Source organism: Aethalodelphis obliquidens, unplaced genomic scaffold, assembly GCF_003676395.1.
Source record: "Aethalodelphis obliquidens isolate GAN/ISIS:26980383/991018 unplaced genomic scaffold, ASM367639v1 scaffold46, whole genome shotgun sequence".
In the NCBI taxonomy this organism is placed as follows: Eukaryota; Metazoa; Chordata; class Mammalia; order Artiodactyla; family Delphinidae; genus Aethalodelphis; species Aethalodelphis obliquidens.
The window spans coordinates 10,611,782-10,638,968 of NW_020837990.1; the positions used below are offsets into that span (position 1 = coordinate 10,611,782).

General features: G+C 50.7%; 1 protein-coding gene and 2 long non-coding RNA genes across 5 annotated transcripts; 2 read left to right on the top strand and 1 right to left on the bottom strand.

Annotated features, from left to right (window-relative positions):
* Positions 1 to 1,334: 1,334 nt before the first annotated feature.
* Positions 1,335 to 14,898, bottom strand: ANKK1 (ankyrin repeat and kinase domain containing 1). 2 transcript variants are annotated; one of them, XM_027082278.1, is made up of 8 exons: positions 14,641 to 14,898; positions 8,448 to 8,742; positions 6,900 to 7,051; positions 6,600 to 6,649; positions 5,822 to 5,977; positions 5,001 to 5,119; positions 4,328 to 4,364; positions 1,335 to 3,431 (listed from the first exon to the last, which is right to left on the bottom strand). In XM_027082278.1, exons 1-8 carry the CDS (start codon positions 14,820 to 14,822, stop codon positions 2,218 to 2,220), a joined length of 2,205 nt encoding a protein of 734 aa, XP_026938079.1. In that variant the 5' UTR covers positions 14,823 to 14,898; the 3' UTR covers positions 1,335 to 2,217. The 2 variants fall into 2 exon arrangements, with proteins under 2 accessions (XP_026938079.1, XP_026938078.1); XM_027082277.1 differs by having other exon boundaries at positions 1,335 to 3,434.
* An 82-nt stretch (positions 14,899 to 14,980) lies between these two features.
* On the top strand, positions 14,981 to 19,393 carry LOC113607152 (uncharacterized). The gene is made up of 3 exons (XR_003427826.1): positions 14,981 to 15,234; positions 16,402 to 16,481; positions 19,218 to 19,393. It is a non-coding gene; the product is annotated as an uncharacterized LOC113607152 (long non-coding RNA).
* Positions 19,394 to 19,906: 513 nt separating this feature from the next.
* On the top strand, positions 19,907 to 26,459 carry LOC113607153 (uncharacterized). Of its 2 annotated transcripts, none has more exons than XR_003427827.1 (3): positions 19,907 to 20,519; positions 21,059 to 23,685; positions 26,197 to 26,459. It is a non-coding gene; the product is annotated as an uncharacterized LOC113607153 (long non-coding RNA). The 2 variants fall into 2 exon arrangements; XR_003427828.1 differs by lacking the exon at positions 26,197 to 26,459 and adding an exon at positions 24,434 to 24,527.
* The last annotated feature ends 728 nt before the right edge of the window (positions 26,460 to 27,187 follow it).

Below are 27,187 nucleotides of genomic sequence, written 5' to 3' on the forward strand. Positions count from 1 at the left end.
CAAGAAAAAAAAATCATTTACCTTTTCTAACTGCATTCTTCAGTCTTCCCTCAAACTCTTCCCACCAGGATAAGCCAGACACCATTGTCCTTCCGTGGTTCACTCCTGACATTCGCACGAGTTGTTCCCAGCTCGCCTGGCTTTGAACATGCAGCCCCACGCCCCTTCTCTGGCTCGTGCAGAATCCTCGCCTTGGAGCTAGACTCAGACCTCAGGGTGTGAGGAGAAGCAACCAGCGCTGTGCCCTCTGCCTTTCCTTTTCCTGCGCCAGCCGTTCTAGGAGAGACAGAACTCCCAGGGGCTGGTGACTGTCTTCATGGCGATGCTAAGGGCCCAGCAAGAAACCACGGGACGCCCCCTGGTGGTGGTCCTCAGCCCTGGCTGCTCTCCAGCTAATACCAGGATCCTGCCCTGGGATTCTGGTTTAACTGGTCAAGGGTAGGGCCGGGTACTTTAAAAACCCTGCCGCACCTCACCCAGGAGATCCTGATGCGCAGGCCTGATTTACAGCCTTTGTTCTAGGGCACAACCCCATTCAGAGCTGCTCTCAGGACTCTCTGTGGGGGCTGTAGTCTGTGGCTTGGTGAAGCGTCCATGAGGCTGGTACCACAGCCCAGAGACCACAGGATGGGAGACCTGTGCCACCAGCTCTGCTAGAACGGACTCGCACTCAGCATGTCCGTGGGGCGACAGGTGTCTTCTGCTCTGCCTCTCTCACCCCACGCCCACGCGATGCTGGTGATTGGTGGCCCCACACTCAGCCCATGAGGGTGACACTCAAAGGCAAGCCTGCGTGTTGGCGGGGGTTGGAGCTGGCCAGTGGCTGGGGCAGAAGATTCCTCTTCTCTGACAATTACACAATATCCTTGAGTTGGAGGGGCTGCTCCAGCAGTGTGAAGAGGGAGAGAGGAGACGTAGAGGACCCCTAGGGCACCTGCCCTGCTCCCACCTGCAGTCCCGCCCTGTCCCCTCCCAACGGTGGGCCAGCCCCGGCACAGCCAGAGAGGAGGGAGAAGCTGCTGGCCGCTGAGCCCAGGACTGGTCACACAAGGCTAGTCTGAGCAATCCCAGGCCTGCCGCAACCTGCCCTGCAACTCGCAGACCAGGCCAGGCCAGCTGACGGGGGCAGGACAGAGCTCCCTGAGCCGTTGCCGAGGAAGTCCCTGCCCGGCAGCTCCACACCAAGCCCAGACACCTCCCCTCCAGGTGACATCACCACCGCCCACCTCCCCACATCTGCCCCCGCCTCCTCCCCAGCGGGAACTCACGCACGATCATATACACACCGCACACGCGCACAAGCACACGCCAGACCAGCCCCCACAGCCGGCCTGGCGCCACGGGTCAGTCCACCTCTGAGGCGGGGACTCAGGTCCACAGCTTTATGATAGATTTGAAACCGGCCGCATAACTGGACACAGCCAAGGGTGAAGGCTGAGGCAGGGGGACCAGGAACCAAGCGTCCCATGTAGGATCACTCGTGGGCGGTTGGAGCAGACCCTTCCTTCCCCGCAGGAGACTGTACGGCAGACCTGGGCCCTGGGACCAGAGCCGCCAGGAAGGTGGTCGGTGCAGCAACAGGCTCCTGGCTGGGGCTTTCAACTGGAAGTGGAAAATCCCTCCGAAATTTCAGCTCCTGCCCTTGCACAGAGCACGGGTGTCTGGTTGTCCTGACCGCGCCCGGAGAAAGGGGCCAAGTCACACAGACGTGAGCTGGGAGGGAACACTTCCCTCTCCTCTGTGCCTCCCTCCTTCTTCAGAGAGAGTTCTAGGATGCAAGGGCCCCTGTGGACTCAGGGGCAAGTGGTTAAAGGTGGCAGGAACCTTGGGAATAAAGAGGGAACTCACTTCGGGGGCTTGAGTCCAGGTACAGGAGGAAGAGGCTGAGAGTTGGCTAGAGACACACGTGGAGGAAGGGCTGAAAGGAGATCTCTGAGCCGGGGGCCCCTTCCCCAGCTACAACCTCAGTGTTCCTCTCCCCATCCCTCCACCACCCAGGGGACCAGGTTCCCGTCTCCTGTCAAGGTGTAAGGGGCAGCTGGCAAGGACAGGGAAGGGGCCCTGCCAGAAGCCCAGCGTCACTTGCACCAACCTCTCTTCCTTACAGGTAAGGAGACTGCAGGTTGTCTAAACTTCCTTCTGGGCTCCAGGCTCAGCCCCGGCCAGAATGGCCAGTGAGGGCTTCTTGCCCTCGAGGAAGGCGACAGTGCCCTGCTTTTAGCTCCAGAGGGCCAGCTGCAGGGGTGTGCAGCCTACCCCGTCCTGGGTGTCTAGCTGGGCACCGGCCTTGACTAGCACTCTGAGGATGGCCATGTTGCCCTTGAGGGCGGCCAGGTGGGCAGGCGTCCAGCCCACCTTGTTGCGGGCGTGGACGTCTGCATGGTGCTCCAGGAGGTTGATGACGCTCAGGAAGGCCCCCCTCTGGACCGCCAGGTGGAGGGGCGTCCAGCCTGACTGCTCGGGAGCATTGGGGTCAGCCCCACACTGCAGCAGTGCCGACACCACCACCTCTGCCCCATGACGGGCAGCCAGGTGCAGGGGGGTCCAGTTCATGCCTCCGGGAGCCCCCACGTCTGCATGGCTCTCAGCCAGCAGGTGGATGATCTCCAGGTGGCCCTTGTAGGCTGCTAGATGCAGGGGCGTCCAGCCCTGGTGGGTCGGCAGCTCGAGGCTGGCGCCGTACCTGAGTAGCATCTTGCCAACAAGGTGCTTGCCCCTGGCAGTGGCGATGTGCAGTGGGCTGTAGCCTCTCTGGTCAAGGGCATCAGCGGCCGCCCCACTCTTTAACAGGTGTTGGATGGCCCTCACTTTGCCTCGCTCCACCGCCAGGTGCAGCGGTGTCCTCAGGTTTCTCTGCCGAGCATCCAGCTTGGCCCCCTGGCCTGTTAGTAGCTTGACCAGGCTGACATGGCCAAAGTAGGCGGCCACGTGGAGAGGGGTCTTGCCCTCAGCCTCCTGCAGGTTGGGGTCAGCCTGACGGGAGACCAGAAGCCGTGCCACATTCTCAAAGTTGTTCTGTACAGCCAGGTGGAGCGGGGTCCACCCCCCGTGCTCCTGGGCATCCACACGGGCCCCGTGGTCCAGGAGGAGGCGGGCAGTGCGGTCGTCCCCATTCTGGGCTGCGAAGTGCAGCGGGGCCCAGCCGTCCTCGTCCACCAGGTTGGCGTCGGCACCGTGCTTCAGGAGCAGGGCACAGAGGTCGGGGTGCTGGTCCTGGGTGGCGACGAGGAGGGGAGTGTAGCCACAGGCCGTCTGGCAGTCCACGTCAACCTCCTGGGCCAGCAGAAGCCTCACCCGCTCCAGGCGGCCCTGAGCCACCAGGACGTGGAGGGCAGTGACCTTGTTCTCACGGATGCGCAGCTGCTCATCACGCAGGACCAGGCTCTCGCCGTCTGAGAGAGTCAGGACCCGCTTCAAGTAGTCTCCTGAGTCTGCTGGGAGGAAGGTGAGATTGAGAAGAGGACCTCTGACCTGTCCAGAGGTCATCTCCGCCATCCCCCCGCCTCCCGGAAGTACCAGCCAGGAACAAAGACATAGGAGTGAGGGCAACGTCTTTCCCGGCATCCCGGATCTCTATGCAGGCTCCACTGCCCTAGAGAACTGACTCTGGCAGCTCTTCCCGTAAGGATGAGGCAGAAAGAGGCCGGGGTGCAAATCCTGACTCTACCTCTTGGCATCACGTGTTCTCTGCCTCTTTGAGTTTCCAGCTCCTGATCCGTAAGGGGACACGAACAATGCCCAACCTCATGCTACCACTGGGAGGACAAATCATATCATGTAGGTAAGAACTCCCCCAGCAGTGCTTGGCACAAAGTAAATAAATGCAAATTGGAGATAAATTTGCAGCTGAGCTCCGAGATCTGAACTCCTCCTGAGCCATTAAGGACCCACTTCCTCCTGCTCTACCCAGTGGTGTATTAGAATTAAAAGCAACAATTTCCAAAACAAAAAAAACAAACAAATGAAAATCACTGCTCAGCCCAAACCCCCAGAGATTCTGATTAAATTATTCTAGGGTGGCTCAGGCATCGTATACTTTTTCATTCCCCAAATAATTCTAATATGCAACCGGAGTTGAAAACCAGTGCTCCTCCCTGGCCAGGAAGGGAGGAGTCCGGCCTCAAAAGGACACAGACTTGAAGGGGAAGCAGAGCCAGGCCCCCGGGGGCATGTGCATTTCTGGAGCACAGGGCCGGGTGCCAGGAAAGGGAACCCGGACTCCTGATTTGTGACAGGCCTTGGGGGGAGGTGGGGACAGGATATGGTTTGAGTCCACTTTCTCCTCCGCTGTGGGTTCTCTGGTTCCAGCTGCGCACTCTGGACTCACCGCTGTCTGTTAGCTCCTGGCTGATCTCCTCACTGACCTGGGGAGGGAGAACCAGAAGACAGGGGGCGGATCAGAGGATCAGGGCAGTTCTGGCCTATGCCGGCCTCCACTACTCCCTTCACCTGTCAGGACTCACATTCCACCCTGTCCTAGGAGACCCCCTCCTCTCTCATCCCTGCCACCGCTGTGTCTAGGGGAAATCCCCGAGCAGAGGCGGCCCTGCCAGGAAGAGGTGGCCCAGGGCCTTGACTTCCCCTTGGACCACAGGGAAGGCAGGGCGGCCCTGTGGGTTCAGCCTAGAGCCCCACGGAAGCCCACAGCTGGTTCCCAGGTGAGGGAAAGGACAGCAGAGCCAGGATGACGCCGACCCATAGGGGGTGAGAGCCTGGGAGAGCCGAGGTCTCCCTCTGCAGGACAGGCTCTGTTTAATGTCACGCATGTGAGGGATGGCACGTCCTTCTCAGAGGCTCTGAGCCACGGCTACCGCCAGCCCTTAGAGCATCTTCGAGCAACTTAAGAAAAGGTGTCCCCGAGTGGCTGCCCGGCTTGGCCAGCAGAGCGTGCACTGGCTCCGGTCCCCACCTGCCCCTCAGCCAGGCAGCCTCACGAGGAGGGACCTGTGCGTGCATCCTCAGCGCCTGCCGGAGACCAGGCCCGCCCCACACGCACTCACCTCCCGGGGCCGGCGCAGACACGCTGTGCAGGACACCTTCCTGGCCAGGGCCTCGCTCTCTGGGTCAGCCACAGGACTCTGGAGCAGGGACAGCAGCGTGTCTGTCTCCACTGTGATGTCTGCTCCAAAAAAAGCAAAAGAAAGTGACAGGCTGGGCTGCAGTTCTTCCCCATTTTAAATACCCTAATATGTCCCACGTCCCCCCTCCCAAAACCCATCCCTGGGCTCAGGGGCATCCACACATGTGCACCAGAAGGCCGGCAAGCTAGGGTCCTGCCTTGGCTCAGTGGGGCCACGTTTGGCAAGTCCCTGGCCCTTTTGGAGGGTCAGACCTGTTCCATAAAGCATTGCTAAGATGCTCACGCTTACACACGTGCATACGTTTGCATAGTTCCTAAAGGAGTGGATGACTGCAAGACCCATCCCGCCTGTGATCTCATGGTTTGGGAACATTTTACCAATGAGGACGCTGCAGCCTGAGAGGACGCAGGCTAACTGGAGCCTCGGAAGCAACAGAGCCGGGCCCAGATGCCTTCCAGCAATGAAGGTTTTCTATTCTACCTCCCATAAGGTTACACATTAACCCAAAGAGACCAGACCGCAGTCCTCAGCTGCCACCGGCCCTCTGCCATCCACACCCCCCACCCTCCCACCCCCTGCCAACACCGCACTGTGGTACAGAGTCTGCCCTAGTGCCACGCAGGGCCCTCCCTGCAGAGCTCTCAGGAGTGGCCCGGGGCTTCAACCACCGCTCCTGGCCCGTGGGCCCCCCCAGCCCCACCCATCTCCCTCATCCCTGTGTACATCAGGCTGATGAGAACCTGGAAAGCAGGGCCTCTTCTTGGGGTCCTGGTCCCAACAGCGCCTCATCAGGTCCACCATATGCTGGGCCTCCGCCGGCCACTCATCAGAGACAGGCTGCAGGGAGGGCCGCAGGCCTGCGGCCACTCGCACCATAATGGTCATCATGTTGAAGCCTGTGAGAGGGGGCCCAGGCTATGCGGGTACTGAGGCAGGGCCAGAGGGGATGGGCAGGGGATGGGGGCTCTGAGGATCCCGACAGGGTGGTGCACACAGCAGGGGCCCATAAATGCACAGTAAGTTAACAACTAGATTGCAGGCTGGCTTGAGGCTCAGATTGGAGCAGCTGGGTCTCTGGTCCAGCTCCAACCCCTCCCAGGCCGAGACCGGCCATGGCCCCTCACTGCGGGCTTTTGCTGTCCAAAGATGGCAGGACTGACCAGCAGGCCTAGTTACAGGCTCTGATTTTGAACTTTGCTGGATTATCCAAATTACCTGACAATCTATTTGCCTGACACCTGGGTGGCAGGGTTGGGGGTGAGAGAAACAGGAAAGAACACTTTGAAGCAAAGGAACTAGAGGCAGAGAGTATGGCCTGGGCTGAGGGCTGCCCTTTCTTTCACCGTCATGTGAGCTCTAGAAAGTAGGGGGAGGAAGGAAGGAGGGTGAGAGGAGGGGAACCCTTAAAGAGCAATATGGTCCCCAAGAAAAACCTGCCGCCTGCCCCTGCCCCCACGAACCCCCAGCCTCCCAGTCCCTTCCGGGACCCCAGCTGACAGTGCCGCTGTCGCGTGCTACCTGAATACGGTTTCTTCTGAGTGAGGATCTCCCAGATGACGATCCCGAAGCTGCAGATGGGGGAAAGCGCCCCCTGAGTGGCGTCTCGGACATCCAGCAGGGGGGCCCCATGGACCACACAAACCTAGGCAATGCCTCTCCAGCCAGAATCCCCCCGCATCCCTCCTCCTCCTACGTGGGCAGGGAGGGGCCAGGCCTCATCCTTGCCCTGCCCTGCCCTTTGGGCCTTGGGGTCCAGGCAGGGCGTTGACAACAAGCTACGCCCTGGGTATGTGGCCTGGAGCCCAGCCTCCATCTCACCTGTACACATCGTATTTGGGACCTGGACCCTTGTTGCTCTCCAGGAACATCTCAGGGGGGATGTAGCTGAGGGTGCCCTGCAGAGCTGACCTCTTGAGGTACTGCATCCGGGCCGACTGTTCCATCCACTTGGACAGGCCGAAGTCTGAAACCTGGGAGGAAGCCCGGATGGGGATGGGGGGAAATACAGTCCTGCCTCTAGAAAACTGCCTGAGTTTCTCATCCCTCCCACTATCTTCACTGCCACTGTAGTGTAGCCGCTGAGACCATAAGCTCTCTCCCAGCACTGCCATGTACCACAGGATGACCTTGAACAAGTTACTTATTTTCTCAGAACCTCCAGTTCCTCATCTATAAAAGGGAAACAAGATAAGTACTTAACTCACAGTGCTATCATGAGGATTAAATAAGGAAATATACAAAAGGCACTTAGAACAGTGCCCGGCACATGGTAAGTACTTGGAAGGTGTGGCCATTACCCCAAGGGACTGTGGATAAAGTGGCGTCTTCGGTGAGCTTCTGTTCATCCCACTTTCATGGGCCCTGAAGCATTGACACCATGTATATTTATCTCTGACTTTGCTTCCATCCATTGATTCATTCATACATCAATAAAGTGACAATTCACTGAGTGCCAACTAGGCTGGATACTGAGGGTCAGGCAGCAGATAAGAATGATGAAACCCTCGCGCCCATTACTCTCCTAAGTGCTTATTCAAATAGGGGGTATAGTCGCTAATGAAATAGTTTCACAAATGACTATATACTTACAATTGGGGTTAGCAGTATAAAAAGAGAGGTACGGGGAGGGTATATAACAGGGGCCCACGGGAGTGGATCAGGGAAAACCTCCCTGAGGAGGTGCTGTTTAAGCTGAGACCTGAAAGATGTGTAGGCCTTTGCTGGATAAAGAGGGAGTGGGGGAACACTGTTCCTGGCAGTGGAAACAGCATGTGCAAAGGTCCTGGGGCAGAAATGAAAGCGGGGCGTGTTTTAGGAACTGAAAAAATGGCCATCATGACCTTTCTTAAGAACATCTCATGTACACACATTCTCACTTGAAGCAAAGAATGGGATAGAGATTATTCTACCCACATTAGAAATGGAAGACTGGCATTCAAAGAGGGGTTTTGCAGACGTCCTGATACCCAGTGTCATGCACCAAATTTCATTGTGCATCTATCTGTTTAGGTGTGATCCCTGCCTTCGGCATTTATCCATGAAGGGAGCTGCTTAAAACTCTTGACAGGGGACTTCCCTGGTGGTCCAGTGGCTAAGACTCCACACTTCCAATGCGATCCCTGGTCAGGGAACTAGATCCCACATGCATGCCGCAACTAAAAAGCTCCTGCATGCCGCAACTAAAGATCCCGTATGCTGCAACTAAAGGTCACACATGCCGCAACGAAGACCTGGTGCAGCCAAATAAATAAATATTAAAAACAACAAGAACAACAACAAAAACTCTTGACAGGCAGTAAATAATCCTGTTCATCTGGAGAAGGCTCTGGAGTGAAAGGGGGCAGAGAGGTTCACTAGGGTCCTTACCTTGACATGCATGTGGCTGTCCAGGAGGATGTTGCCTGGCTTGAGGTCCAGGTGGAGAAGTGGTGGGTTCATGCTGTGGAGGAAGTTCATGGCCAAGCCGGTCTCATGGATGATGCGGAACTTGAGCTGCCAGCAGAGGCTGTGAGTGGGCAGCATCTTCTCCAGGGAGCCGTTGGCCATGAACTCCATCACAACACCCAGGGGCTGCTCGCATACCCCGTAGATGGACACGATGTACTGAAACTTGATCTTCTCCATCTTGGTTGCTTCTTCAATGAGGCAATTCACGTCAGAGCTATGGAGGGACAGGAGCGAGAGACGGAAGGAGCTGACCCTTTAATTACAAGAGCAACTAGCAGGACACACAAACTAGACTTGATCCCAGGCTGTGCAGACCCAGAGATGCCTTGGGAGCTTGCGAGGTAATGGAGGGGGAAAGAGAGACACGAGAGGATGCCCAGTGGATGCATAGATTAGGGCCCAGATGCAACAAGACAGGAAGTAAAGGGGTCTGCAAATGCAGGAGCCAGCCCATTCTACAGACGTGGCCACAAAAAGCCTGCCATTTATTCTGGCCACTTCTATATGTCTACCTCCCCTAGGAGATCGCAAGCCCGTGGAGGACCAAAATTATGCCTCCTGCTTCTCTTTTAAAATATGATTTATTGAGGAACCACCTCACAATGGTCAGAATGGCCATCATTAAAAAGTCTACAAATAACAAATCCTGGAGAGGATGTGGAAAAAAGGGAACCCTCCTACACTTTTGGTGGGAATGTAAATTGGTGCAGTCACTATGGAAAACAGAAGACTAAAAATAGAGCTACCGTGTGATCCAGCAATCCCACTCCTCGGCATATATCCAGACAAAACTGTAACTCAAAAAGATACATGTACCCCTATGTTCATAGCAGCACTATTCACAATAGCCAAGACATGGAAACAACCTAAATGCCCATCGACAGATGAGTGGATAAAGAAGATATGGAACATATATGCAATGGAATACTACTCAGCCATAAAAAATGAAATAATGCCACATGTGTAGCAACATGGATACAACTAGAGATTATCATACTAAATGAAGTAAGTCAGAAAGAGAAAGACAAATACCATATGATATCATTTATATGTGGAATCTAAAATATGACACAAATGAACCTATCTGTGAAACAGAATCAAGGACACAGAGAACAGACTGGCGATTGCCAAGGGGCAGGGAGTTGGGGAAGGGATGGACTGGGAGGTGGGGTTAGCAGATGTAAGCTTTTATATAGAGAACAGATAAACAACAAGATCCTACTGTATAGCACAGAGAACTATATTCAATATCCTATGATAAACCATAATGGAAAGGAATATTAAAAAAATAATGTATATATATATGTATATATATATGTATAACTGAATCACTTTGCTGTACAGCAGAAATTAACACAACATTGTACATCAACTATATCTCAATAAAAAATATTGAAAAAAATATTGAAAAAATATATCATTTATTGACTTTTTGATGGTGAAAGTAATATATATACCTTGTAGAACATCTAGGGAATAGAAAAGAAAATTAGGGAATTCCCTGGCGGTCCAGTGGTTAGGACTCAGTGCTTTCACTGTGGGGCCTGGGTTCGATCCCTAGTCGGGGAACTAAGATCCTGCAAGCCTCATGGTACAGCCAAAAAATAATAATAAAAATAGTAATAATAATTAAATCATCAGTAACCCAACCCTCTAGAGTTGGCCTCTGTTCATAATTTAGCGTATCCTTTTACAATACATTTCAAGGAACCTCTCTCCTTTTCTCCCTCCCTGTCACTCCTTTCTCCTCCACTCCCTCTTGCCATCACATAGTGTGGGCTGTTCTGCGATCTGCTTTTCCCTGTTGGTGTAGCAGAGCACTTCCTGCATCGTTATTCTCTCAAAGCAAGCTCGGTAATGGCTGCATGGGATTCCATTTTGGAGATGAAGTATAAGTTTTCATCTTGGTACTCCCCACAGCACATGGCCACGTACAGCACAAGGCATCTTTGTTGAACTGAACAGAAGTCCATACTTAAAGGAAAGCCTTACAAAATAAGCATTTGCAAACTTTTCACTGTATGTGCCACAAAACAGCAAATATGCAAATTGTTATAAATTGTTCTGGGATTGCGGGGATGAAGATTAAGGAGAAATGACATCTTTAAAAAGCAGAGTATTTGCAAAGCTGCACTGGCACTGCAGTCAGAGGCTGCTGGAAATGTGCTCACAGGGCCTCCCTGGGAAGCCAGCCAGAGACTCCTCTGCTCCAGGGAAAAGCACCTGCTCTCCCTCGCATCTGGACAGGTTGGCTAGTCCTGGTTTCTGCCGTTCTTGTCTTTACTGCTCTACTGTTCAAGGACTCTCCCCTCAAACCTCTGCATATTTTTTCTTTTATCTGTCTCCTCTTGTACTTTTGAAGTCACAAGAACTGAGAAGACACCTGTCATGAAGTGGAAAAAGCAAGGGATCTGGGATCGCGTTGCCCTGCTTTCGAATCCCAATTTCACCTTATTCTCTGTATGAACTTGAACAAGCAAACTCTCTGGGCCTCAGTTTCTTAACTGTAAAATGGGAACAGCAGTAACTTGCACAACTCCCCTGGACACCCCGACTTCTTGAAATTGTTTGCTACACCTGTTGTCTTTCTCTTTTCTTCATCTCCCCCCAACCCCTTTCATCTGGTTTCTGGTCTTAATACCTCACTGACAGGCTGTTGCTAGTCACCGATGACCCCCATGTTGCTGGAGCCTACAAGCAATTTTCTCGTTCTCAGTGTAGGGTCAGTGCCTACTTTGCGGGTTCCTATTGTGTGACCTGATCATTAGGCCCAGTCCCAGGCCCTCTTCTTTCCTCTCCTTGTTCCGTACTCTGTCTCTAGGCAATCTCAGCATCTCCAACTGGGTATTCGACACTTTACATGTCTAAAGCTGAACTCTTGATTCTCCCCTCAAACCCGCTCCCCCCTCAGCCTTCTCCATCTCAGTGAACGGGGCCTCCATCCCTCTAGCCCTCAAAGATCTTGCTTATCCTGGACTCCTCTCTTCCTCTCCTTCCCACAAGCTGCCCCTCAGCACATTCCGTCAGCTCTACCTTCAAAATATAGCAAGAATCTGACCACTGGTGACCACCTCTATCCATTGGCATCTTGGCCCAAGCCTCCTAACTGGTGCCTTTGCTTCTCTCTCTTCCCCTCCACCAGCAGCCAGAGTGGTACTTTAAAATGTCAGTCAGAGCATGTCACTGCTCTGCTCAGGACAGTCCAGTGGCTCTCTTCTCATGCAGAATAAAATTTAAAGTTCTTACAATGGCCTACAAAGCCCTCTATGACCTGCCCCACCATGTCAAGCTTGTTCCCTCCTCAGGACCTTTTGCATTTGCTCGTCCCTCTGCCTAGAACACTAAGAGCGCCTGAGAGAGACACATGGTTTGCTCTTTCTTTGCTTCAAATCTCTATTCTCAAATAGTACTTAATTAGGGAGGATTTCAAGCCTATAGAAAATAGCAACCCTGTTCCATCAATCCTTATCCCCCCAGAAGAGAATGAAGGAGGAGAAGATGCCCACAGGAAGAGGAGAAAAACAGTGAGAAGGGAGAGTCTGATGGTGAACAGGAAGATGCAGAAGGGGAAGGGGATGAAGTGAAGGGAGGGGAGAATTTGGATGTGACAGAGAAGGTGATAAATGAAGAAAATGAGGAGGATGAAGGGGAGGAAGAAACTAGGAAAGCTGAAGGAAAGACTCCAAACAACCTGCACAAAAACCCTACCTTGCTTTATCTGTTCTTGAGTTCCGTATTGGCTGGACTGCTCAAATAGAGTTGGTAGCTTTTCTTTTAAGGTAGCTGTGATACAAACCCTAGGACACCCACCCACGCAAAGAACCAAAGAAGAGTTCCTGTGACATTCTGCCTTCACCCATTTAGTCCCTCTCGGAAATCTACCACCAAGCATTATAAGAAATTTATAGGCGATGACAAAATTATAAGCATTGTCAGAGTTTCGTGTAAGACCCTTGTGGTAGGGCGGAGAGCTGCGATTGGTAAGTCAACCATGTGTGGCTACCACTTACACTGAGACTGTAACAGCATTTTTCCTTTCTGTACAGCAAAGAAGCTTGGTAAATAAAATCTTAACATTTTGGGCAAAAAAGCCCACAAATTACTATTTATTGGAAGATCAAAATTTTTTTTTGGAAGATCAGACTACTCAACTCTCCTTAGGTATTTTAATCAAAGAAAATGTCAGGTGGTTTGTAAGGGATATAGATAAAAATATTTGTTTGTTTGTTAGTTTTCTGTCTTCCTTCATTAGATTATAAACTCCACCAGGGCAGAGACTTTGTTTTGTTCACTTAGTGCTTAGAATGAGTGAACGTCACCTACGTCCTAGCTTCAAATACACCTATAACAAATGATTCACAAATTTTAATACTGTCAGCTCACAGCTTTACTCTGAAGTCTACTTGACAGTTCTTGGTTGTTTAAAGGCACCTTAAACTCAACATGGAAAGCTTTCCTCTCTTCACCCACTTAACTCAGACTCATCTTTCATATTTCTGCTCAAGTGTATCTTCCTCAGAGAAGCCTTTTCTGATCTCAAACTCCAATAATAAGCCTTCATGGAACCACAGCTCTCTCCTTTCTTACACCTCGCACAGCAGCACGCTTACATTTACACGTGGGGTTGTCTGATTAATGTCTTTTCTCCCCTATCTGCAAGCTCCAGGAGAACATTTAGAGGGCTATATCTGTGGCATTCATCATTACATCTCAGGGTCCAGCACAGAGCCTGGCACATAGTAGGTGAGCAACAAACATTCATCAGGAGGACCAATGAATGAGATGATGGAAGGAGGATTCAGTGAAGTCATACTCATGAAACTCCTCGTATAGCACTCCACACGTGGCAGGCATTGATTACCGTAAATCCCTTAGCCCTTTCCACCCAAGGATTCCTGGAATTGGGAAGGGAATTGAGATGGGAGTTACTGTCAATGTCTCATGAGTAGTCTTGTCAATGCTTCAAAGGCTGTAAATGATTTGAATAGATCCTAGAATAACCTGACTCTACTCCCAAGCCAGGATGTTGAGGGAGGAAGGTGGGTGAGTCTGGGGCTATCTCACTTTGCCCTTATTCATTAAGCAGGTGGGGGTCTGGGAGTGAGAGAAGGGACTTGGGTGTGTGGGACCGGAGGCTGTGTCTTGGGAGCTTGCATAGTGACCACAGAGAATGACCAGGAAAGATGCCAATAGGAGTTGCTCCCTGCACCCCCAAGGCGCTCTAGGTGATGTCCCAGGAGGCTTGGGAGGAGGACATGGTCATCATCTCAGACTTCACATCCCAGAGTCTCCATGGCTGCACGAGGGGCGAGGGCACAGCCAGTACCAGCAAAGATGGGTTGAAGCAATGGGAAGGCAGAGATGGGTGGAAGCAATGGGAAAGAGGTAGTAAGAGGGAAAAGGAGGCCTGCCAGGGAGTGGTCATAGTACATATAATGGGACCTGGACCTGGGAGAAGCCAGAGACAAAAACAAGGACGGAGACAGCAGCATTCCAGGATTGACCTGCTGGCAGTGCCGTTGTGAGGGCTGGACAGGCTCTCAGGCCAGCAGGCTGGGCAGCCTCCACCACCACCCCCTGCAAGCCCCCATCAGCCTGCACGGGCTGGGCTGGGACCACACCAGACAAGAGTTGCCCCTGGTGTGGAACCTGTGATTCCCCCCAGGTCACTGAGCATCACTGAGCCAAGTGCCACAGGCTCTGAGCAAGCCCAGCCCTGCCTGCGCTGCGAGTTAGGGGGTGGGTAGGAGGGTGGCAGAGGGTCATCTAGAGCAGTCATCACCGAGCCGACACCTGGAAGGAAGGTGAGGCTGGAAAGAAGCAGGCGGGACCAGTTTGGGAGGTTGAATGGAACAAAGGCGTATTTGGAGGGTAGTTCCTGCTCACCTTTGACCTCTGTGGATTTCACACATAGGTTTGATTCCACAAACAGAGCCAAGTTTATTTCAGAGCCAGAAACAGACAGGGCTGTGCCTGGGGAGCTCAGGCCACAGGACAGAGTTTAGGAAAGTGGAGAGAACAGTCCTCAGCCTCAACCCGGCCGCCCCTCCCTCGGGAGCTCCCCGGGCCTCGGGTTTCCCTCCGCAAAAGGAGGGGGTAGGCAGGCGGGTACCTGATGCTGTCAGGCTGGAGGCAGCGGGAGCACTTGATGGCGTACTCGGTCCGCCAGCGCTTGTGCCGCGCCTGGAACACCTGGCTGAAGCCGCCGCTCGCCACTGGGCGCCAGGTGCCCTCGAAGTCGTCGCGGGTGAAGACGGGGAGGCCGCCCAGCCGCTGCTCCACGCCCGCGGCCATGGGGTCGGCACGGCCCGGGCCCTCCAAGCCCCGCGCGCTCCCGGCCGGCCGGGCTGCACCCTCCGCTTCCTGCGAGGCAGGTTCCAGGAGGGTGGGGTTGCCAGCAGGGAGGAACTGGTTCAGCCCTGCGAGGGCGGGGAAAGCCAGCCTGAGCCCTGAGGCCGCGGGCAGCGATGGGGGCGCGGACCGGAAAGAGGGTTCGTCTCTGCGCAGCACCCCAAAAGACTCTGCCCCGCCCCAGTATCCTTCCTCAGTCTCGGCCCGTGATTGTGTCCCCTCGGCTTGATCCTGGGTAGGTGCTGGGAGTGGAAGGTGTCCTGAAATTAGAAACAGGAGTCTGGCCGGAGCAGTTGGCCCCCTTTGATTTGGACCTAACTCTACGCGGAAGTAGATTCATTTATTCATTCAACTTGTAAGTCCTGAGGCTTTATAAAAGGTTCGGGGCCCTGCCAGGGGTCTCCACTGTAGAGCTGGGGGCCTGGAACCCACGCCTCCACAGCAAGTCTGGAGTAAAACGTTGTAACGCGGATCCTCTGGTCTGGATCAGCTGGCTTGGCTGACTTAACGCTTCCTTTGTTGCTGACGGCTTTTTTGTTTCCTTGCCAGTCAGTCTCTGCATGCAAAAGGTCACCAAGGAGGGGTCAGCAGGACCCATGGGGTGAGAGGCGGGAGCTCCCCTTCTCGGCACTGCTTTTGGCCCCGACCTGAGAGGGATGAGTGCTGGGTCTGGGGTTGACCATGGGGGAGGTGAACTCCTTAGCCCAGTTACTGGGGTGGCTTGTTGCCAGGGGCCAGAGCTGAGGCTCAGGGAGCAGCTGGAGCATGACTGGGGCAGCCTGGGAGGAGACGAACACAGAGCAGGGTGGGGCTGTGGAGGAATCTGGTCAAGGGCTCCGTGCGGAGACTTGGGGCAGGAGGGGAGAAGATGCACCTGCAGAGGCAAACGTGGCTTCTGGACAGATGTGAAGCTGTCCTGGTGGGTAAAGTTAGCCAATGGCAGAGGGAAGGGAGGTGTCCTGCGGAAGCACATCTGGGTGGCCTCCCCTTCCTTTCTCCGAACTCCCTACTTCCTTCCTCTTTCCTGGCATCCACTGTGGGAGGTCTCTTGGTCCTTGTCTGGGGATACAGGTGAGGATACAGGAAAGCTTCCTGGTGCTGAGCCTGGGCGGGGCGCGGGGTATCTCTGGGTTTTGGGTCCATGGACTTGCCCGCTCACCTGAGAGACCCCCCAGAACAGAGAAAATTATAAGTGCTTGAACAGGTGGCTTTCCCAGGGCCATTCCAGGGCAGGTGCTGCTAAAGGAACTGTCACAGAGCAGTGGAGGGTAGGTCACTTCTCACCTGCAGCTGGGCAGGTGAGCCAAAGTCCACAGGGAACCCCCAGGTGACCATCCTCAAGTTTGAGGAGCCTGCCTACCAGAGGAGGACATGCCTTGCCTTTGGCCCTAACCTGTAGAGCCCTATATCCTGACTCCTGCCAGACTCCTGGGGAGCAGCATGGCCATGATAGGTGAGCAGGGACCCCATGTGGGAGTTGGGGCACTTGCGCTTCCCATAACAATTTACCCGCCTTCCCCAGGATGAATTCTGGTGGGCAGAGTGAAAACTGAAGATTGGCCCGGAGACAGTGCCACTATTGAGCCTTAACTTTGTTCCAAGGTCAGTAGTTCCTTTACCTGCTGTACAAACTTTATAGATATGATCTTGTTTAAATCCACAACAACAGCATGAGGTTAATATCTCCCCATTTGTGAGGGATGGGGGGACCAGGCTTGAAGACAGTAAGTAGTGAATGGCCACATAACTAGTAAGTGGGAGTTGAGATTCAAACCCAGGTCTGTTTGGTCCCTGTGGAAAGGGTTGGGCATAACAGGAGCCTTTAAAGGATATGGGGGAAAAGGAGGGAAGGGGGTCGTGCTCCCTGGAAGAGGGTGGAGGCGATGGAAACTGTTCCAGAGCAGGAGACATACCCCCAAAGACAATGTCAGAGGGAGGCCCTGGCTTGCTTTGGCTGGAGCAAGACAGGGCCCGACAGAACTTACTGCCCCTGGAGCAGCCCTGCCTACTCCCAACAAGTCTCAGACCCTCCCCCAGGGAAGCTTGGAAGATGACAGAGGATATTATTGTCAAGGAGATCAGGAGACCAAGGAGAATGCGTCTCAGCTTCTGCTGGGTGGGTGAGCATGGAGATTGGGAAGGTGGCCCATGGGACCTAAGGAAGGTTGATCTCTGACCCTCAACATGATCTGTCTAGGCCACTGGGGGAAATACCAGGGTCAAATGGCCTGAATCCATCAAGGAAATTCCCCTTGGACCAGTTACACTTGAAGTGGCTCTCTAGGGAGAGCAAGAAACCAGAATCTGCCATTGGCCCTCTGCAGAGACCATCACGGGAGTGCCGGGGAATCATCCCTGTGGGAGGAGATACCCAGGGCTCAAGGCAGGTGTCAGAATCCCGAAGAAAACTCTTCTTCATTTCTTTACAGGGTGGGCGGAGGGACACAAAGGACCTGGCATGTGTTACTGTTGACCTATCTGTTGAAACAGCCAAGCTGAGGGATCAGGCACCTCCGAGGCGTTTGAAGAATCTGGCAAGATAGATATGTGCATGTACCTATAACTACAAAATAGATATATACCTGTAGCTGGGCTCTCTAAAGTGGGCCAGGACAAAAGCCTAGTAGTCTTTGGAAAAACTCTGAGAGAAGTAAGGGGAGGGGCTCTTTCTGAATGTAAAGTCACAGAGGCAAAGAGTTCCTGGATCCCTCATTAATAGGTAGGGTGATACTTAGGGATCTGGGAAAGAACAACGACAATCTATAGACTGCTGATTTTTTTCCCCAGTGGTCTGAATGCAGAAGTTACTAGGTCCTGCCTGCCTAGGAAGTCCACAGCCAGTGGGTGGAGAGCAGAGAGCTGCAGAGGAAAGCTCCGCATTCACTGCCCTCCTACCCATGAACGGGGATGGGTGTGATGAATGGAAATGAACTACTAGGGTAGTCTGACCATGATCCAGTCCTACCAGAAAGAGCAAGAAACATGTTCTAACCATAGGAATTTTGCTCCAAGATGCTCCGAGTCCTTCCTGTTGGCTCTATCAATATATTTTACTTTGGCAGATCAGGGATGAAAATTTTCTGGACTCAGAATTATTAAATGAATTTTGGTGTCTGATTGTTCTGGGGGAGGGCCTGCCACCCCCAGACCAGTGAGTTGGTAGTGCAGCTCTGCAATACTTTGAAAGATGCTGAAATCCAGTATGAGCCTTTCCCCAGACCAGAATGACAAGCTCTTTGCATACAGGGAAGTTCCCCAATCTGTCCCCATTCTCCACCCTGCAAACATGTCACAGGATACCTGGATGAGTTGTGGCAGGCTCCAATGTCTGGTAGCCCATGAACCGAGGTGAGGGCAAGGTTAGTCAAGATGAAGGAATGTGTTCAAGAAACCGGGACACCTGCCCAGGAAGGAAGGCTCTCCCAGAAAGAAAGGGAAGGAATGAGGCGGTGGCAGCAGGGCTTAACTGCAAGAGCATGTGAGTCAGGTAGACCTGCTTTCAAACCATGGCTTTTTTCCTACCACCTGTCAGCAGTCGGACCTTGGTCACATTACCAAATCTCTCTAGGTTCCTCCATCTGTGAAATGGGATGATAATATAATACAATACTCATTTCAGATGGTTGCTGAAAGGATTAACCTTTTAAAAATATACCTAAAAGGACACCCATAGGCAAAAACATGAACCAACCTCAACCTCACATTATCAAGAAATTATCTCAAAATGGATCATTGACTTAAATGTAAAATGTAAAACTATAAAACTTTTAGAAAAAAGAATAGGTGAAAATATTCTGAACCTAGGGTTAGGCAAAAAGTTCTTAGGCTTAACACCAAAAGCAGAACCCACAAAAGGAAGAGTTGAGGAATTGAACTTACTCAAAATTAAAAAGTTTCAGAGTGTGAAAGATCCTAGCATGAGGATGAAATGTCAAACTGCAGATGAAGAGAAAATATTTGCAAAGCACATATTTGACTAAGTGCTAATGTTCTAGATATCTAAGGAACCCTTCAAATGCAACAGTAAAAACAAACAAACAAAAAAGCTATCCCATTAGAAAATGGAGAAAAGACATGAACAGACATTTCAATGAAGAGGATATACAGATGGTGTGATAGGGAAGAACAAACCAGACTCCATATTAGGTCTGTTTCTTTTACCGTAATGTTTGTATTCTATTGCTTTTGCTTCAAGTTTAGAATGTTGCCTGTAGACTGAAATATACAGGATAGCCCATTCTCAAGTCTCTGACGTTTAAGGGTATAACACTTTTCCATTCAAATAGAGATAAAAAGTGCAGAACAGAGAATAACATTTGTCTTGTTGGATGTTTACAGGAACATTGTGACCTGACCTAGGTGGACAGCTGCAAGAACAAAGGATTCCTACACCAAGAAGTGTGCAACAAACAACCATGCCCCTCCCTCATCTGGCCTTTAAAAATGCTTTGCTGACTATTTACAATAGCCAGGACATGGAAGCAGCCTATGTGTCCATCGACAGATGAATGGATAAAGAAGTTGTGGCACATAGGTACAATGCAATATTACTCAGCCATAAAAAAAACGAAATTGAGTTATTTGTAGTGAGGTGGATGGACCTAGAGTCCGTCATACAGAGTGAAGAAAAACAAATACCGTATGCTAACACATATATATGGATCTAAAAAAAAAAAAAAAAAAGGTTCTGAAGAACCTAGGACAGGAATAAAGATGCAGATGTAGAGAATGGACTTGACACAGGGAGGGGGAAGGGTAAGTGAGAGAGTGGCATGGACATATATACACTACCAAATGTAAAATAGCTAATGGGAAGCAGCTGCATAGCACAGGGAGATCAGCTCAATGCTTTGTGACCACCTAGAGGGGTGGGATAGGGAGGGTGGGAGGGAGACGCGAGAGGGAAGGGATATGGGGATATATGTATACGTACAGCTGATTCACTTTGTTATACAGCAGAAACCAACACAAACATTACAACATTGAAAAGCAATTACACTCCAATAAAGATATATAAAAAAAAATGCTTTGCTGAAAACTTACAAGGAGTTTGGGGTTTTTTGGGCATGAGCCACCCATCTCCTTGCGTGGCCCTCCAATAAACCTTTCTCTGCTCCACCCTTCGACGCTTTGGTTTGTTTAGCCTCACTGTGTGTCGGGTCCATGAACTTGCATTCAGTAACAATGGCTAATAAGTGCATGAAACGATGTTAACATTAGCCATTAAGGAAATGCAAACTGCATCACTACACACCTATGAGATTGACTCAAATTAAAAAAAGACATCACCAAATGCAAGTGAGGATCACTGACATGTTGCTGGTGGGAATGGAAAATTGTACAGCCACTCTAGAAGTTTGTTATAAAACTAAACATACAGTTACCACACAAGCTAGCAAAAGCACGTTGGGCATCTGTCCTAGAGAAACGAAAACGCATGTTCACACAAAAACCTTAACCTCAATTTTCATAGCAAATTTATTTGGAGTAGCTGAAATCTGAAAACAGCCTAGATATCCTTCAACAGGTGAATGTTAAACAAACTGGGATACGGACACTGCGGAACACTACTCAGCAATAAAAAAGAAGGAACTAGCGATGCACATAACAACGTGATGAATCTCCAGGGATTTCTGTTGAGTGAATAAAGCCAATCTCAAAAGATTACATTTATATTAGATTTTTGGAATGACAAATTTCTAGAGATAGAGAACAGATTAGTGGTTGTCAGAGGTGGGGGGTGGAGTGGACGTGGCTAGAAAAGGGCAGCACAAGGTACTGTCTGTATCTTGACAGTAGTGGTGGTCACAAGAATTACACAAGTGATAAAACTGCAATGAACTCAACACACACACACACACACACACACACACACGAGTGCATTAAAACTGGTGAAATTGTGAATAAGATTTGTGGATTGTATCATTGTCAATTTCCTGGTTGTGATATTGTGTTATAGTTATGTAAGGTGTTACCATTCGCTTGGTGAAAGGTGCAAGGGATCTCTGCATTATTTCTTACAACTGCATGTTTATCTATAATTATCTCAAAACAAAAAGTTTTAACAGTGCCTGTAAAGCCCTCTTCCTCCATCTCATCCTCTAATTTCCTTCTATCTTCTTCATCCTCCTCTCATTTCCCCTCCCCCTCCTCCTCCCTTTTCTCCTTGTTATTTCCAGGCAACATTACATTCTCAGAAGAAAAATCTTTCCATTACAGCGGAAAGAGAGTGAGTAATCTAACATTTACCACGGAAAGCCTGGAAAATACCTGGCCCCCCATGGACACACAGAAGCCCTAAAGAGGGAGAGCAAAGGCCACTGTGTTAAAATGTCTGAGGCAGGAGAGGATGGTGGGAGGAAGCCATCCAGTTCCTTCTAAAACTCAATACTCTCACCCAGGTGATTTGGTCAGGTAAGCTGGTACTTCTGGATAAAACCAGAATTACATCTGATAAACCACATTTGAAATAGTCATTCAGAGAAAGCCAGAAAAAAGATCTACTTACCATTCTCAGAATTATTTCAGTGCTCTCTCTATTCAGCATACCTCACCGAGGCTTGTGAGATTGTGGTCCAGCAGTTGAGATGTGCAGGCATCAGGTGTGGGCTGGGCTGCAAAGCCAGGGGCACCAGCACGCCTTCAAGGGAGCCACAGGATGTCCCCACCTGGCCTGCTGCTAGTCAGGAGGGCCCGACGGCGAGGGGCCGGCATATATGTCTGCTGGGTTTGTTTCTACCCAGGCTGATGGTCTTATTTCTTCAGAAGAAGAGCCCCTCTTAGGACCAAAATGAGTACAGAAGCAGGAGTGAGAATGGGATAAACCAAGGATGGAGTACAAGCATTTCTGGATTTGGCAGGATTTCCATTCTTTCCCCCTGATATAAAACACCAGGCTCCCCTTAGAACGGCTTTTGATAAAAACTATTTTAAGTGTCAAGAAGGCAGAAATGGAAACCCTGTGTTTCAGGAAAGACAGTTCTCATTGTCATAATTATGACCACAGGTTCTTTGTAGCCTTGGGGGCTTGTGATCCTGGTTGGGTCCCTATCAAAACAAGAAACAAATGTCCCAAGAACCCTGCCACCTCAGTCAGCTTAGAAGAGACGCTTGGCCATGGCCAGGGCCTACACTGGGCCTCCTCAGGCTTAGAGCTCTACCCTGGATCCAAGAGATCACGTCAATACCTTCTCCAGGAGTTACAAAGGAGCTTTGAATTAATTTAATAACAAGTCAGGCAGGGAGATGTGAAGAAAGAAACTGAGACTCCCTTTAGCAGGGACCCTGGAGGGAAAATACCCCCCCCAGACGTCAACCTTGAGAATGGTCTGGGCTGGACTGTCTTCCTGGGCATCGGCCAGCCTCCTCTTTCCTCTGGGCCCTTCCAGGGTTGGTGGGAGCCAGGAGGAGTGGGGCCACAGAGAGACCCAATTGCTAAAAGGTGGCTTTCTCAGGTTGTACCAAGACAGGCTGGGACCTGGGGCCTTTGCTGCAGTGCTTGCACCTGGACAAACATCTCCTCGAGCAACAGAGTATGAAGAAACTATAAGGGACTAAAATAACTGCGTGCATGCGCAGTTGGGGCAAGTCATGAACAAGATACAGAAAGGCCAAACCCAACTGCCCTTCCAAGGTGCCGAGGTGCCCGGAGCCAAAGCAGGGTACTGCGCGTGATCTCTGCACACGGCAGGACCAAGGGGATGGGCAGACCACCCGAGCCACGCCTCCCGCCCGACACACAGATCCATCTCTACCCTCACCCTGTTTGAGGGATCGAGCTAGGTAGGGCACCTGTTGCTTGTTCTTACTCTCTCATGCTGCAGCAGGGGCCCCAGTAAAGCCTTGCCTGAATTCCTCATGTGGCCTCTTATCAATTCCTCTTGATTAAAGAGTCCAAGAACCCAGGTAGGTAACAGTACAATAGGAAGTGCTGGAAGCTTGCTGGCTCTGAAGGAGAAGAGAAGAACTTCTAAGATGCGACTGATTTCATGCTTCTTGTATTGTGTTTCTTTTTTGTTTCCTTGCTGTTTAGTAAAGGTCTTTCTTCCTTTTTTTAAGATTTGGAAAATTAGACTACTTTGGGCACACTAAAAGAAACCAAAAAAAGATTTTGTTTGTTCACCAATTGGTTTAGGTGATTGTGAAGAACACAGCTCTTAAAAGTCAAATCTCAAATAGACTAGTAGAATGTAAGCTCCTGGACAGGAATTGTGGTGTGTCTTGTTCACTGCTGTGTTCTCAGCACATGGCATATAGCTTGGAGGGAGCTCAAGTCATATCTGACAGTGAAGAAAGGAATGAAGAAATGGAAAGGTGAAGCTCAGGGGTAGAGGCTGACTTTTGGGGTCCCTCTGACATTTCTCCAGGGTCCTGTCTTTTCCCAGTGAGTTCCTCCTCCTGTTACAGTTTCCACTTCTGCCCACACCCCAGGGCCAAGCTGCAGGAGCACATAACATTTACACTGACACTTTTAGGGTAAGTAGATCTCAATCAAGGTAAAGGGGACAAGGGGAATCAGGTGGAGGGTATTGATAAGTGCTCTTTTGGTAACAGTGACAATTCAAACTGGCTGAAGCAAAAGGGGGACTTGTTATCTCACATAACTGGGAAGCCCAGTGATAACCTCAGGCACAGCTGGATCTGGGGGCTCCAACAATGATGTCAGGGCTCTCTTTAACTCCATCTGTTGGTTCTGCTTTCCTCTATGCTGACTCCATTCTCAGTGAAGGCCTTCTCAAGGATGTCAAAATCTCCACCAGCACAGCTCCAAACTCGGGTCCTAGTCCTCTGAGCAACCTCAGTGAACGTAAGTGCTCCTCTCTTTCCTTTGTTCTCCATGTCTGGGCTGAGCTCTGATTGGCCCTCTTCAGGTCACATGACCACCTCTGAACCAATCACTATGATGAAAGGGATGTACAATGCTATGATTGGCTTAAATTCCACACCCATCTCTGGAACCAGGGTTAAAATCAACTCCATCTAGGGCTTCCCTGGTGGCGCAGTGGTTGAGAGTCCGCCTGCCGATGCAGGGCGCATGGGTTCGTGCCCCGGTCTGGGAAGATCTCACATGCCGCGGAGTGGCTGGGACCGTGAGCCATGGCCACTGAGCCTGCGTGTCCAGAGCCTGTGCTCCACGACGGGAGAGGCCACAACAGTGAGAGGCCCACGTACCGCAAACAAACAAACAAACAAACAAATCAGCTCCATCTAAATCATGTGGTCCACGCATGGGGAGGAGTGGTTCCCCAAGGAAGACTGAGGTGTCATTTGTACAACAGGGGGAATGGGTGCTGGGCAAGCATATCAACTGTCCAGTCTACAAGGAAATAGCAAGTCAAAGGTCCTGACCCAGAGAAGGTAGCTGGTCAGTCTGAGGTCATAAACATGACTAGGGCAGAGCTGGGCCTCAGGCTCTTGGTCCAGTCTGGTCCCAGAGTGCCTTCAGGAAGAACCCACTGGGGCCACCTTGTTTGGCCTCCTGCTGCTGAACACACAGTGTTCCCTGGCCACCCCTGCAGATGCTGATCTTCTTTTCTCAATGACTCAGGTTACAGCAGCAAACAGCCCAACTATTTGAAAGTCTTTATTTCAAAAACACCATTCCTGCTTCAGTTCCTGACCTGAATATGATTCCGCCAGTTCTGAGAAGAAAAAAAAAAAAAAAAAGGTCCTTTTTTTTAAATTGCATTTTTAATGATCCAGAGCCTCAGATGTGTGGTCCAACAAGGACTAGAGATCCTAAACACATAGCACTTTCATGGAGGAGGTTGTCCCCAGCAAACATCTAAGGGAAAGGTGAGACCAAGTCTAGCTCTAGTTATCAGAGTTTATTCACTGGTGCTCAGAGGGGGTCAGTGCCTTCCACTGATTGGGTAAAGAGGGAAGACCACATTTCTCCTGATGCACTTCCAAACTGCCCTTGGGAGAAAAAGTCACAGCTGAGTTCAGTAGGAATAAAGACCATATAGGAGAGGAACTGTTTCATCAGACATATGATCCCTCCATTTATAAACTGTAATACTGAGAGCACTCCCACAGCAGTCTGAAGTCTTCTAAATGTTTCCTTTTGCTTGAAGGACACCAGGCACCTTGCCATACCTGGACTTTGGAGTGATAACTCCTGTCATCCAAGGGCTGGGGTTTGGAGGATCCTTGTCCTCAGTGGATGTTCCTCTAATCCTTGAGGTCAGGTGAATGGATCAGAGGTCAAGATCACAATAGCTCCAAGGAGAGTTTTTGCTTGTGTCTGACTTGTTTGTCACCCTGATACTGCCCTGCTATAAGTATCATAGCAGTGGATGAGGAAATATCATCCATTTCACCCAGAGTCATTTTACAGTATCCAGCACGGTGCTTGGCACATAGTAGGTGCTCACTGAATGAATAAGGGGCTTATTCAGGATCAACGAGGAGCTTTTCAGGATCAATCTGTCATTTAAGTGACCTTGGCTGAGGAGTTGCTTGGGCAGACCCTGGGCTCCCCCACCCTGTCTGAGAGGGGACAGCAGTGTCTGGAAATCTGAGCACCTCCATTTCTCAGAGAAAGTGCCCCAGCTTCCGCGCTCATGCCACCTCACACCTCCTCTAATGTGTTTGGGAATCCGTTGGGAGGGTCCTCCTTAGTGGTGGGGAGATTTAAGCTGCTATCTAACAGACTGCTGATGGATTAGCAAGGCTTTCAGATAAAACCTTAAAGGGGTTAGAGTTTCATTCTTCCCACATGCTCAGGGGGAAGAACTGCTGCTTCACTGTTGCCATAGTTTGGGGCCGACAATGAATGAGAGGGGAGGCAGGGCTGGGTGGTGGGCAACAAGGTTCAAGGGAAAGGCCAGATTCTGGTTCCGGCCCAGCCATGGTTTCCTCGGGAAATTCTGGACAAGACATTGAATTTCTGGGCTTCTCTTTCCTTAGCTTCAAATGGGAAATAATAATACCTACCTGACAGGGGTATTGTACACATGAAATGAGAGCAATGACATGAAAGCCCTTTAAAGAAGTTAAAAGTACTTCCCTGTGTGAGGCTATTATTTTCCTGCCACAGGAAACAGACGGCAGGGCTGAAGCCTCTGCTTGAGACACCAGGACTGCTGGGTGGGACTTTTCAATAAGGCTCTGGCTTACATTTGCCCAGAGCGTAACAGGGAAGAACATATCTGACTCCATATTGGATCTGTTCCTTTTAGTTTAATCTTTGTATTCTATTGCTTTTGAGACAAGTTAACCACTAAAGGGATGTTGCCAATAACTTAAAGTATACATAATCTCTGGGAACCCTGCCTCCCATGCCCGAGCATTGAGCTAAAATACCTTTGTTTAGTTCACAGGAAACATCCTGACCAGGCCCACCCAGGAATGGCTGCAGGAAAGAAGAAATTAACACACCCCCACCAGAGTCTGACTGGAACCAGGAAACAATGGCAACAACTTACTGCCTTTTAAACTTTACCTCCTCACCTCCTCCTCTTTGTTCCATAAGAGAAACTAACATCCAAAGCTGGGCAAAATGGTTCTTTGGGACACTAGTCCACCGTCTTCTCAGTCTGCTGGATTTCCAAATAAAGTCCTTATTCCTTGCCCCAACACCTCATCTCTAATTTATTGGCCTGTCATGTGGAGAGAAGTATGAGCTTGGGCTTGGTAACAAGAGGAAACACAAAGGGGGACCATCTCATTCCATGTCCTGTGGATATTATGACGAAGAAATGTGCAGCAGCCACATACTCCTCTGAGGAGTGGGGGACCCAGTGGCTTGGGATCCAGACAAGATAATGTCATGACTGAGAGGGAAGCCACTGTCACTACTGGTGACTCACCCACATGCTCTTGAGGACAGAGCCAAGCACATACTCAAGGATGTGCCCTCCAGATGACATAGCCTTTGAATAAGGTTATTAAACGCCTTCTATTTATGCCTAACTCTCTTTTTCTTGTTCACAAGACTTCTCATGGGAGAAATCTTCCAGGTCCTCCAACTAGAATTTACATTCTAGTTGTAGAGAAAAAATAAAGACACAGACAAGAATTTCACATCGAAGTATTTAAAAGTGCAGCACACTGAGACAGAAATTCAGAGGAAGGACAAAAAAGTGTGGGCTAGAAAGGGCTTGGCACAAATGTATGAGTGCCTGGAAGGATCCAGGGTGTTACCAAAACAAACTTGGGTCCACTCACCTGAGTGTGAATCTACTGACAATTGGATTGTAGTTAAGGAAAGTACAGACTTTATTGCAGGGTGCCAAGCAAGGAGAATGGGCAGCTCGTGCTCAAAAACCTGAACTCCCCAATGGATTTCAGAGAAGGGGTTTTAC